Genomic DNA, 12,000 nt, shown 5'->3' with positions numbered 1-12,000 from the left:
GTTTTTGAAGTTCTTCCATGTCACTGTAAATACCAATAGTTCATTCTGTTTTGTTATTGAGTACCAATCTATTCTATGAACATACCAGTTTGTTGATCCATTGTCCTGCCTGTGAGCAGTTGGGTTGTTTGCAGTTGGGTTGTTTCCAGTTTGGATGCTATTAAGAATAAAAATGCTACAAGCATTTTTATACAAGTCTTTGTGTGTGTGTGTGTGTGTGTGGGGGGGTATATATATATATATATATATATATATATATATATATATACACTCAATTCTCTTGGGCACAAAACTAGTCGTGAAACTGCTGGGTCAAAGGGAGGGTCCTTTATAAAATAGTGAATCTTTTCACCCAGGAAGTGGCTTGCCCTTTCGCTTTCTTCGTGGTATATTTTAACCAACAAAAGATTTTAACTATGATGAAGTCTAATCCATTGTTTTATGTTTAGTGTTCTCCGTGTGCTAGAAGTCTTTGCTCAGCACAGGTTTATGAAGATATTCTTCCACGTTGCCTTCTAAAAACTCCGTACATATAACCTTCACATTTAAGTGTTTAATCCATCTTGAATTAATTTTTATATATAGTGTGAGGTAGAGCTCAAGATATAGTAATTTCTTTTATACGATTATCTAACTGATTGGCAATATTTATTGAAAACGCTATCCTTTTCTCATTGACTTACTTTGGAAACTTTGTCAAAAATCAACTGACCACATGTATGTGAGTCTGTTTCTAGAACCCATATTCTTTTTCACCGATCTATTTGTCAACCCTAATGCCAATATCACACTTACTATTGTGGCAGTTTAGTAACTTGTTTGAATTTATACTTTTATAAAAGTATAAAAGTAACTTGTATGAGTTTTATACACCAGCAAAAAATGAAAGGCTGTATATATTTGTTATCAAACTGCGCTTTTTTTTCAATCTGATAGGTAGAAAGATAAAATGATATCTCAGTGTAGTTTAAATTTACATTCCCTTTTTTATGAGTGACACAGCATTTTTTCTAAGGCACTTTTTAAATTGAGTGCCTTTTGTATTTTCTTCCTGGTCATTATCTACGGTGTTATTGCAAATATGCTTTCCCAGTTTGTCATCTGTCTTCTGATTTTAGAGGATGTGTTTTTTACCAATGTACAAGTTATTCTATGTAGTCAAGTTTATAAGTTTTTATGGTTTCTTTACTTTGGTCATTATTAGAAAGGCCTTCTGACTTCAAATTTATAAAAGAACTCTCATATTAGTACAGTTATGACTTCATTTTTTCACATTTGATTCTTCGATTAATTTGTAATGTGTCAGGCGCCTGGGTGGCTCAGTCAGTTAAGTATCTGCCTTCAGCTCAGGTCATGATCTCAGGGTCCTGGGATCGAGTCCTGCATCAGGGTCCCTGCTCAATGGGGAGTCTGCTTCTCCCTCAGCTCCTCCCCCTGCTCCTGCTCTCTCTCTCAAATAAATAAAATCTTTAAAAAAATTTGTAATTTGTCTTTCTATAAGGCATGAGGTATGATTCCAACATTTCCTGCCCCACCTTTGACCTCAAGTGATACAGAATTGTCCCCAAAATACATATGATAGTCTATCTTTTCCCCCACTGATTTTATTTTATTTTATTTTATTTAAGATTTTATTTATTTATTTGACAGAGAGAGACACAGCGAGAGAGGGAACAAAGCGGGGGCAGTGGGAGAGGGAGAAGCAGGCTCCCCGTGAAGCAGGGAGCCCAATGCGGGGCTCAATCCCAGGACCCTGGGATCATGACCTGAGCCGAAGGCAGATGCTTAACGACTGAGCCACCCAGGCGCCCCTCCCCCACTGATTTTAAATGTCACATTTATCATATACTAAATCCCAATCTGTAAGGAGGTCTATTTTATTTTTTTTAATTTTTTAGAAGATTTTTATTTATTTATTTGTCAGAGAGAGAGCACAAGCAGGGGGAGTGGCAGGCAGAGGGAGAAGCAGACTCCCCTCTGAGCAAGGAGCCCCATGCGGGACTCAATCCCAGGACTCCAGGATCATAAGCCAAGCCAAAGGCAGATGTTTAACTAACTGAGCCACCCAGGCATCCAAAAGAGGTCTATTTTAGACTCCTTATTCTGTTCTATCCATTTGTCTGGTTATTCAGGCATGAATCCTATACTATTTTAATTATTGAGGCTTTAAAATAGGAAGGACTAATCTCTTGGTGACTTTTCTTTTTTAGAATTTTCCTGGCTATTCAAATTTGATTCATTTTTTCTCATAAAACTTCAGAATTATCTTGTCTGGTTGAAAAAAAATCACATTTTGGGAGGATCTCAATAATTTATTGGAATCCAAGTTAAATTAATGTAGAATCAATGACATTTTTATAGTGATGAATACAGTATTTCAGTCCAAGAACATGATATATCTTTCCATTTATTCTAGCTTTCTGTTCTTCAGTGCATTTTAATATTTTATACATGTAGTTTACCTTTCCAACTGAACTTATTCCTGTGTATTTTATATTTGTTGGTACTCTTGTTAATTACTGTGCTTTTTCCTTACATTATGTGATATGCAGGATAATGGGCCCCCAAAGATGTTCATGTCCTTATCCTACAACCTTTGAATATGTTAGGCTACATTACAAAGGGGAAGTAAGGCCGATAATCAGCTGACCTTAAAATAAGAAGATTATCCTAGATGATATGCATGGGCCCAATATAATCACAAGGTCCTTAAGCGTGGAAGAGGGAAGCAGAAGAGTTAGTGTCAGAGTGATGCCATGTGAAAAAGATCTGCCACTGCTGGCTTTGAAGATGGAAGGGGCCACGGGCTGAGGAGCATGAGCAGCCTCTAGAAGCTGGAAAAGGCAAGTAAATTATTCTCTCCTAGAGTCTCCATAAAGGATCAGGAACAAATAACTTTCTTAAGAAAATGCTGAGAAAGTATTCCTGAGAAAAAAAAAACACATGCCTTTAAACAGATCATGTTTAAACAGCAAACATAAGCCAACACCATGACAAATTTTTAGCTAATGTAATTCCACAAGCGAACACTGAGCACTAAAAATGTCATAAAATGTAGGCTTTGGAAACCTTTTGGTTTTCCAAGAAATTTCTTGTTAGCAATCAAACCCTACCTGGCAAACTGAAACAGGAATCTAGTAATCACCTTTAAAAAGGGTCTTATTTAAAACTAACATTTTAACCTATACTCACAATGTCTGAACAATGAAAATGGGAAAATCAGTGGGGCAGAACAAAATAAAACACTGATTTCTAAGTTCTCCAATAATTATTAGGTATTAATAGTTTCCCTTTTCTAGAGAAGAAAGGAAAAGAAGGATGAACTCATTCCTGATCAAGCTTAGTGCCAGGTGGAGAGGTCAACAAGGATTTAATGAACTTAATATACTCACACCTACTTAATAATGGATGCTGTTAGAACTGTGACGACAGTTCCTTTTGAAGACTTCATGTGAAGCTCTGGATCCAATGACAAGTGGTAGTTGTGACGGGTCATAACTTAGTAACAGCCTCAATGCACATTTTTATGAGACAAGTAACTCTTCTCAGGTGAGTAAAAAGCAGACTAATGAGATGTTCCTACGGGATTTGATATAAACATTAGAAAGGAAAACATTCTGCCATCTGTGACCCCACCTAGAGCAAAAGCTATATAAGCACTTCAAAGAGGAAATAGCCAAGAAGCTTGGAATTCAGACACAGTCGCGGCTGCTTGAGCTTTCGATCGGGACCACAGACTGAAATAAACCAAAACTGGGTACACACTATGGATACCAAGGACTGTACAACAACAACGATTTCTTGTTCAACGCCACACCAAGGCTGCTCTAGGATTACAAATTTTCGGACCATTTCTTCTAATACCAGCTGCCAACATGGTGGTCTTGAAGCCAACAGCAGCCAACCAACTGGCCATGTTCTGAGGGCTGCCAGACCCACTCCTTGCTTTTACTTCACACCCATCTGCGTAATAAGCAACTTCAATCCCTGTCCCCTTTTGGATGACTGCAGCTGGTGCGGTGAAGGCATCAACAGTAACGAGAAAGAGACCATGCAAATCTTGAATGAGCGCCTTGCTAACTACCTGGAGAAGGTGCGGATCTTGGAACAAGAGAATGCTGCACTGGAGTGCAAAATCCAGGAAGAGTGTAACAAAGAGCTCTGTGTTGTATGTCCTGACTACGTGTCCTACTACGCTACCATTGAGGAGCTCCAGCAGAAGGTAAGATTCTTAGGAACGTGTATAATCAGGTCGTGTCATGACACTCTCCAACCAATAGCCATTTGCTAAACCTTAATATTTTTAGTTCATCTTATGCTGGAAAAACATATTTTGTAGAAAAAGAAAATCTCTTGAATGAAATTGTCATCTTGAGGCAATATTCAGAGTTTTATACTTACTCATCTTCCAGAGATATATTCTGCTGTGTCACAAGCGTGTCAACATGTGCCAAAATATGTCAACAGCCTATTGCTGCCATTTCTTTAACAAAAACAAGAACACGGGGATCTGAGAAAGAGCGTTTTGTTTTAATAAGTTCCTAAACAGTTTAGGAATTATTTGGTGTTTTATCCATTGTATTACCATCACCACTGTTTCTCCCTTTCATGCTCATTTCATCATCTCCAAAATATTTCAATGGTGTCTTCCAACACCGAGCCTAGCTCCTAATCAGAGCGATATGCTGCTGCTACTGTACATGCTAGAGTTATTCCGTTTTATTTCTTCAACAAGTATTTACCAAACACCACCAGTAACACACCAGACATTACTCTAGGCTCTGGGAAAATATTAGTGAGCTAAAAAGTCCTTGTCCTCATGGCAGTTACATTCCAGAAGAGGCAACTCAAGAGCAGATTTTATATTTTAACAGTAAAACATATACAAGCGTTTTTATTGGAGTGGTTTTTGCTGATTTTTTAGGAAAATAACAAAAACTCGGACTTTCCAAAGCTTCCCAAGCTTCTTAAGTATAGCTATGAAAGCCTAACTACTCCCCTCCCGCCCCTGTTAATTGCCATGCACACAAGCCCTTGGTTTTTAAGAAGGAGATCCTGGTGTTTGTCTCATTTGTGTGTACAATTTCTTAATTCTAGATCTTGTGTACCAAGGCTGAGAATTCCAGACTGGTCTCACAAATTGACAACACCAAACTGGCTGCTGATGACTTGAGAGCCAAGTAAGCCCACCCAGCACTGTCATTCACGACAGAATTCACCCCACTTCTGACTCTACTCACTCCCAAGAAGATTATCCCCAAATCTGCTAAACCTCCTGATCCATACCATACCAGCACTAGCCCAGAAAAAAACCTTCACGTTCGATAAACGATAAAGATTAATAACCACTCACATGTGAACAGTACTTGCAGTTTCTAACATATGAACCCATCTGATTACCTGCACAGTAATTCAGGAAAATAGGGAGGGCTAATATATAGTTGCCTTGTTTAAGGCAAGAAAACTGTGGTTTGAGGGGGTTCAGTTACATCCAAAGACATACAACTAGGACAAGACGTAGCTAAAACGTGCACCCGAGTTTTCTAACTCCTAATCCGTTGCTCTTTCCACGTCTACTGCATTGCCTCTAGGGGCAGGGGAAGGAGGATAAATTCCCTTATCTCAAAGAACAGCAATATGGCCTCACGCCGGCAAACTGATTAAGGAATAATAATTACACGGTGATGCTTATCAAGTGGTCTCACCTCTAAAGAGAATAAAACCCACAACAGAAATATAATAAATGAGAGGCCCAAAGGAAAATGTGGAAGGGAGTTCTGCTTGGCTTGACTTACACCATCTGCATTTTAATGCCTCTCTTTCCATGTCTCATTTTTAAAGGTATGAAGCCGAGGTGTCCATACGCCAGCTGGTGGAGGCAGACGCCAAAGGCCTACAGCAGATCCTGAATGCGCTGACCCTGGCCAAGGCCAACCTGGAGGCACAAGTCAAGTCTCTGAAGGAGGAGCTCCTCTGCCTCAAAAACAACCATGAAGAGGTTAGAGAAAAACCAAGAGAGTCATTACAAGCTAAGCCTCTAAAAATTGCAGTAATTCCCTTGAGTTGAACTTGGCAAAAGTTGTCTCCAAAAAGTAGATACTACTCTGCTTTTCAGCCCTAACAATTCCTACTGCTACTACCATTGGCTCCAAGTGTTTCAAATCCATCGCCTATAACACAGTATCTGAGGCCTCCATTGCCCTCTCCAGCTTTTCCAGGAGAAGGAAACAACCTTTCTCCTGTCCTCACAGGTTTCGCATCTTTTTGTAGGCATCCCTACACAGACTTCTGCCACTATTGCTGTAAGTCCGATTGGCAAAAGCCCATATTGGGGTCATAGAGACTATGGTCTCTTATTATAAATTCTACCTCTCTGCTGCTTCACCATTACCCATCCCTAGAAATGATCTAAATTCCTTAAGACTCTGATCTTACTAATTAATTCCTTTTAATGTTCCACATATTTGAACACAGAGTCATATCTGAAATAGCCTGAGGTCATTTTATAGCATCTCAATAGCACCTATAAATCATCTATTCCTTTATTGTGAGCCACATTTCAGATACAATTAAGCTAAATTATTGCTGTTAGACATACAAGAGCACAAGGGTGTCATCTGTTCACCAAGTGACTTCACATTCTTTTTCTTTCCATAGGAAATCAATTCCTTACAGAGCCAGCTTGGGGACAGACTCAACATTGAAGTGACCGCTGCCCCTTCTGTTGATCTAAACCGGGTTCTACAAGAAATGAGATGTCGGTATGAGTCCATCATGGAGACAAACCACAGAGAAGTGGAACAATGGTTCAACACACAGGTGGGGAGGGTAGAAAAGTCAAAACCAAAAAGTTGACATTGCATTTCCAGGTGCCTGTTAATCAAAGTCACATTTTCCTTCATAATATTCATGATCTTTGTGTTTCAGATGGAGGGGCTGAACCAGCAGGTGGTGACCAGCTCTCAACAGCAGCAGTGCTGCCTGAAGGAGGTCACTGAACTGAAATGCACCGTGAATGCCCTGGAGATTGAACTTCAGGCCCAGCACCGAATGGTACCCAGCAAGCTGACCAAGCCTAACACAGCAGTGATGGCAATAGCCCCTGACACCTGCATGTTGCAATGTTTCCCAAATTGTGTCCTTCAGAAGTTCCTCTGTTTTCTAAAGGGCCTATAGCCAAAAAAAGGCTTGTGGTCAAATAAGCCTGGGAAAAGCTGGAGTAAACATAGGTTCAACAGGGTACCTTCCTGCAGGCCTTTAATAAGCTAATATGCACTATAGATCTCCAAGAAGGAGATATATGGTATTCAGCATTCCAAACTTATTTGACTCTGGACCCCTTTTTTAAAGAGCATCTCATGGCAATAATGACCCATGGAGTACACTTTGGGAAACACTAAGGGAGCATTTTATTACATGCAAAACATTTTTACAAACTATCAAATTTATAAAATAATTTTATAAAGAAGGTAGCATAATTAGTAATCTAATTTTTCAACTGAGGCTCAGGGAGCTAAAGTGATTTTCCCATGCCAAATCCCAGGTGAGTTCCATCTTGCCTATTTTATAGAGATGGAAACACTGAGATCTTGAGGCATTAAGTAACTTGTTAAAAGTCAGAGAAGAAATGAGTCCGAGCCAGAATTCAGTTTCCAAAGCTGGAACCACTTCTGCCTCATTGTACTGCCTCTCTGAAGTAGGGAATTATTTAAATGCTCTGATGTGAAGGGTATTTGGAAGATCCTGCCCCAAAGCTGGTTTTGTCACCAGCTAGTCATGTGACCATGGGCAACTCACCTAACCCCTTGAACCTCAGTTTTCCCCTCTCTAAAAATTGGGAAAACCATAGAAATAATAGGTTATTCAAACCTAAAATTCCATTATCTGTAGACTTACAGAATGATGGAGCAGGAAAGAACTTTAATCATCAAAGTTTCAACTCTCGTGTTTTAGATATAAAGGAATGGACTCAGTGAAAGAATTGTTTATGGCTAAATGCTGCTAACTTCTTTTTTAAGGTATAAATATTCATAGAATGAGGTACCATGGTAACAGGTTCTTAAAGCCCAGGTGTAAAATAAGTTGGAATACTTTTTTGTCTCACAGGGAGGAGAGTGTGGTAGGATATTATCAGGTGATTAAGAAAGAAGTAAATGCTTAAAGGGAGGCAAAAATAAGTAAAGAGGGTAAAGGGAAGCGAGCTTTAGCATAGTTGATAATTTTGGTTTTGGATTTATTTGGTTAGGAAGTAATAAGAGGGCTTGGAGATTCATTAGTACCTGTCACAAAGAAACCATTGTTTAAAATGATGCAGTTTACAAGTGACCTAGGCTCCAACGAGTCATCATTATAAACCCTACTTTCCTCCTCCATGGTAGAGAGATTCCCAGGGATGTATCCTGGCGGAGACAGAGGCCCGCTACACAGCCTTACTGGGCCAGATCCAGTGTCTGATTGATAACGTGGAGGTTCAGCTGGCAGAGATCCGGTGTGCCCTGGAAAGACAAAACCAAGAATACGAGATTCTGCTGGATGTCAAGTCTCGGCTGGAGTGTGAGATTGCCACATACCGCAGCCTTCTGGAGAGTTCAGATGTCAAGTAAGTAAAATAAAAAACAGCTTCTCGGGGGAAATAGGAGGGGTAGACGAACCATGAGAGACGATGGACTCTGAAAAACAAACAGGGTTCTAGAGGGGAGGGGGGTTGGAGGATGGGTTAGCCTGGTGGTGGGTATTGAGGAGGGCACATTCTGCATGGAGCACTGGGTGTTGTGCACAAACAATGAATCATGAAACACTTCATCTAAAACTAATGATGTAATGTATAGGGATTAACATAAGAATAAAAAATAAATAAATAAATAAATAAAAAACAGCTTCTACTAGGAAATATGCTTGCATACATGTAATGCGGCCACTGGCAACAGGGGGCGTGTTCTTTGATCTTCTTGCCAGTGATGGAAACTTGTGGGAGGGAAAGCTGTGCTATTTGGAGACCTACAATTGTAACCTAGTCCAAATTTGAGGTCTTAGCTGAGTTGAGTCATTTTGAAGAGCCAGTGTGCCAGGTTAATTCCTTGTATGTTGAGTTTTTTAAAGTACAAGGGGGAAAATGGTTTTCCCAAATATTCAAATATTCCTGGTGACTTATAGATTTTCCCCCAGTGAGATGAACTTTCATGAGATTGAATAGGATGACCCTGTTCCCTTCGGAGGAACATTCTGCTAAGGCTGAAATGCCCATCCCCGTCCAGCCACGTGTCCTTGATGCCAACAACAGCATGTAGATATGTGTGTTTTAGCACCATTTTTAAAGTAGAAATTGTAATGCTTTTCAATAAGAAGCCAACCAACTCATAAGGAACTGACCCAGATAGAGCACAACTCTTTAGAGGAAGCAACTCAGTCCAAAGTAATGCCCAGATGCAGACTCAGTTACAATTGTTACGGAGACCTTCTTCCCCCAGATAGTCAGTGAACTCTGTTCACAGCATTCTTTTAACTGGCACATTTTAACTGCCACATTATACTAGCACAAGGTTAACCATAGCTAGTCCCTATGAGGAGCTACAATATACTAAAGTGCCTTGAATCATCAAAGAAAGATGATGCTTTCTATAGAGTTCTGTTAACTGCTTCCAACTCCAATTCTGTAAAGTTTCATTTAAATATTCCCAGAAGGCATTTTGAAGCTTCTGGATAAAGCACTGAGGACTCTTCCATAGATGGGGTCCAGGCCACCAGTAGTATTGTGACTTGCTGATCAGAAAAATATCTGATTAACTTCTTTTCCTCAGATAATAAGCCCCTCAACTTGGCCCTTATCACTGTTGACCCTGTAAGTTTAGTTCCCATTATACCCAGTCTGCAGATGAAGAACTAAAGCTCAGGAGGGTTCATTGACTTATCTGAGGTCACCAGTTGGTAAATGACAGAGCTGGGCTGCACCTGGTCTTCAACTCCTGGCATGGTGTTCTTCCACAATGCAGTGGAAGCTTACATAATGGCAGCTTACATAATCTAACGCTTCTAAACCTAAGATGCTGCCTTCCCATGGATCTGTTCTCATTCTTTTTCTCTGACTAACGATAGAACAAAATGAATGAATAAGCATTTAGGAGTACTTGTTTTGAGTGACACATGTTGAAAAATTACCCACCGCTATTGTTCTCCATCACCATCGTTACCTTCCCTCAATCACAGGTAAAATTCTGTTTTTTTCTAGGTTTCCCTGTAACCTGTGTGCCACCAAATGTGAGACTTCCAGTAAGGCCTGTGCCATGGAAAGCACAGCCCCAGTTCACAGTACATCATCAGCTTCCCGCGGGACACACGAGCCCTGCTGTGCCTACAGAGCCCTGCCCCGAATACTGGTTAAAATCTTCACCATCACTCAGGAGATTAAGGATGGCAAAATCATTTCTTCTCATGAGCATGTGCAGCCTTGCTTCATCATCAGAACTGTCAGAGTCTAACATCCCAAGGTGATGAAAATGACCCTCATTCATGAAAGAGAGGTCAATACTTGCTCCTACCAGAAAGGCTTAAAAAGTCCCCAGCCCCTTAAGGTACTTAGTTTCTTACTGCCACAGTGGGTCTGCATTGCTAGATAGAATACCTTGTATTCCGATTCTTCCCTAAGTCACCGCTGTCAACAGGATAATAAATGACATTTCTCTGGAAGGACATTACCCATTTCTCTGAGAGACAGGCACTGATTTGTAAGTTCCCAGAAAGGTGCCCTACATTACTTAACTCCACAGGTGATAGGCAGGTTTCTCTCCTGTTTACTCAGGTCTTGTTTACTTACATTCCTCACTAGAGCCAGTCAGACAAGTTCTAGGATTGTTTTTGGCCATGGTACATGAGGTGAGAAGCAGCGACCTTCCCTTCTAAAATCCTTCCTTGGCTATAGAAAGAAGCCTATATAGGAATAGGATGAATAGGGGAAAAGACCTTTAATGTTTTGTTTCCTTGAACAGTCATGAATCTGACTCCTGTTGAACTCTGCTGTTTGTTATCCATACTCACATACTTTACATTCCCCCAAGCTATTTTTGAAGATGTCGGTGTTCTCCAAAACTTTGTAACCACTGAGCTCTCCGAATATTTTCAACAAGCATCAGGAAGAGTTGGGGGAGTGAATCTAGAGCATTTTGAAGAAATAACATGGATCCTTTCATTAAATGTTTGCTATTTCTCTTTCCACTCTTTAGGGAATGGGAGTTGTTTCTGACTGTTTAACAAGGGACATGGAGCTGGAACTCTCACGCCATAACCCTGTTCCTCCATCTCCCTGGGACTGATGACCATGAAAACATAGCTTAGGTTCCTCCTTCAACCTATCCATCAGAGAGAAATGGACTTGATCCCACAAACTTTGCAGAAAAGTAATCATTGAGTAATTGCTGCTTGCAAGCACAAGACAGTCTCAAGTGAGAAGATACCATGTATGTACTGGCCATTATCAGAGCTTCTCACAGGGTCACAGAGGGTTTCAGTCAATCCCTACAAAGTTATTTGACATTTCCAGAAGTCTTAGTAAATAATTACAAATCAAATACAGAATGTGGAGTCAAAAGACCTTAAGTCCTAAACTAGTCTCTTGGGACCCTGGGCAGAACATTTAGCTTTCATCTAATTTAATTTCCTTATTTGTTAAATGAGGACCATGGCTACTTGACAGGTTTGTTGTGCAGATCAAATGAAATTGTTAATGTCATGCTACTTGGTACACTGAAGAGCGTGATGCAAATGTTATTTTTACATAAGCTTTGCTTTTAACTACAGCCCTAGACTTAACTGTGTTATTATCTCCTGTCAAAATTCTTTCCCCATAAATGTAGTTATCCACTCATAACTTGGGGAGTTTTAATAGTGCTCGGCTTTGAGGGGTGAAAAAAGAACAGAACAAGATCTTCCTGTCATCAAGCCTGCAATTCTATTCAGTAAAACGTTTCTGAAGTCTTAGGGTCTATATCAGATATCAGTTGATGGCTG

The 12,000-nt window shown here is 40.1% G+C and overlaps 1 protein-coding gene across 1 annotated transcript; it reads left to right on the top strand.

The window, feature by feature from the left end:
• Positions 1-3,766: 3,766 nt before the first annotated feature.
• KRT39 (keratin 39) lies at positions 3,767-10,475 on the top strand. Its single transcript, XM_035027415.1, has 7 exons — positions 3,767-4,222; positions 5,098-5,180; positions 5,842-5,998; positions 6,658-6,819; positions 6,928-7,053; positions 8,379-8,599; positions 10,226-10,475. The coding sequence occupies exons 1-7, from the start codon at positions 3,767-3,769 to the stop codon at positions 10,473-10,475; spliced, it is 1,455 nt and encodes a 484-aa protein (XP_034883306.1).
• The last annotated feature ends 1,525 nt before the right edge of the window (positions 10,476-12,000 follow it).

Source organism: Mirounga leonina, unplaced genomic scaffold, assembly GCF_011800145.1.
Source record: "Mirounga leonina isolate KUSES-001 unplaced genomic scaffold, KU_Mleo_1.0 Mir_200, whole genome shotgun sequence".
NCBI lineage: Eukaryota > Metazoa > Chordata > Mammalia > Carnivora > Phocidae > Mirounga > Mirounga leonina.
This window is presented reverse-complemented; position numbering and strand designations above follow the sequence as displayed.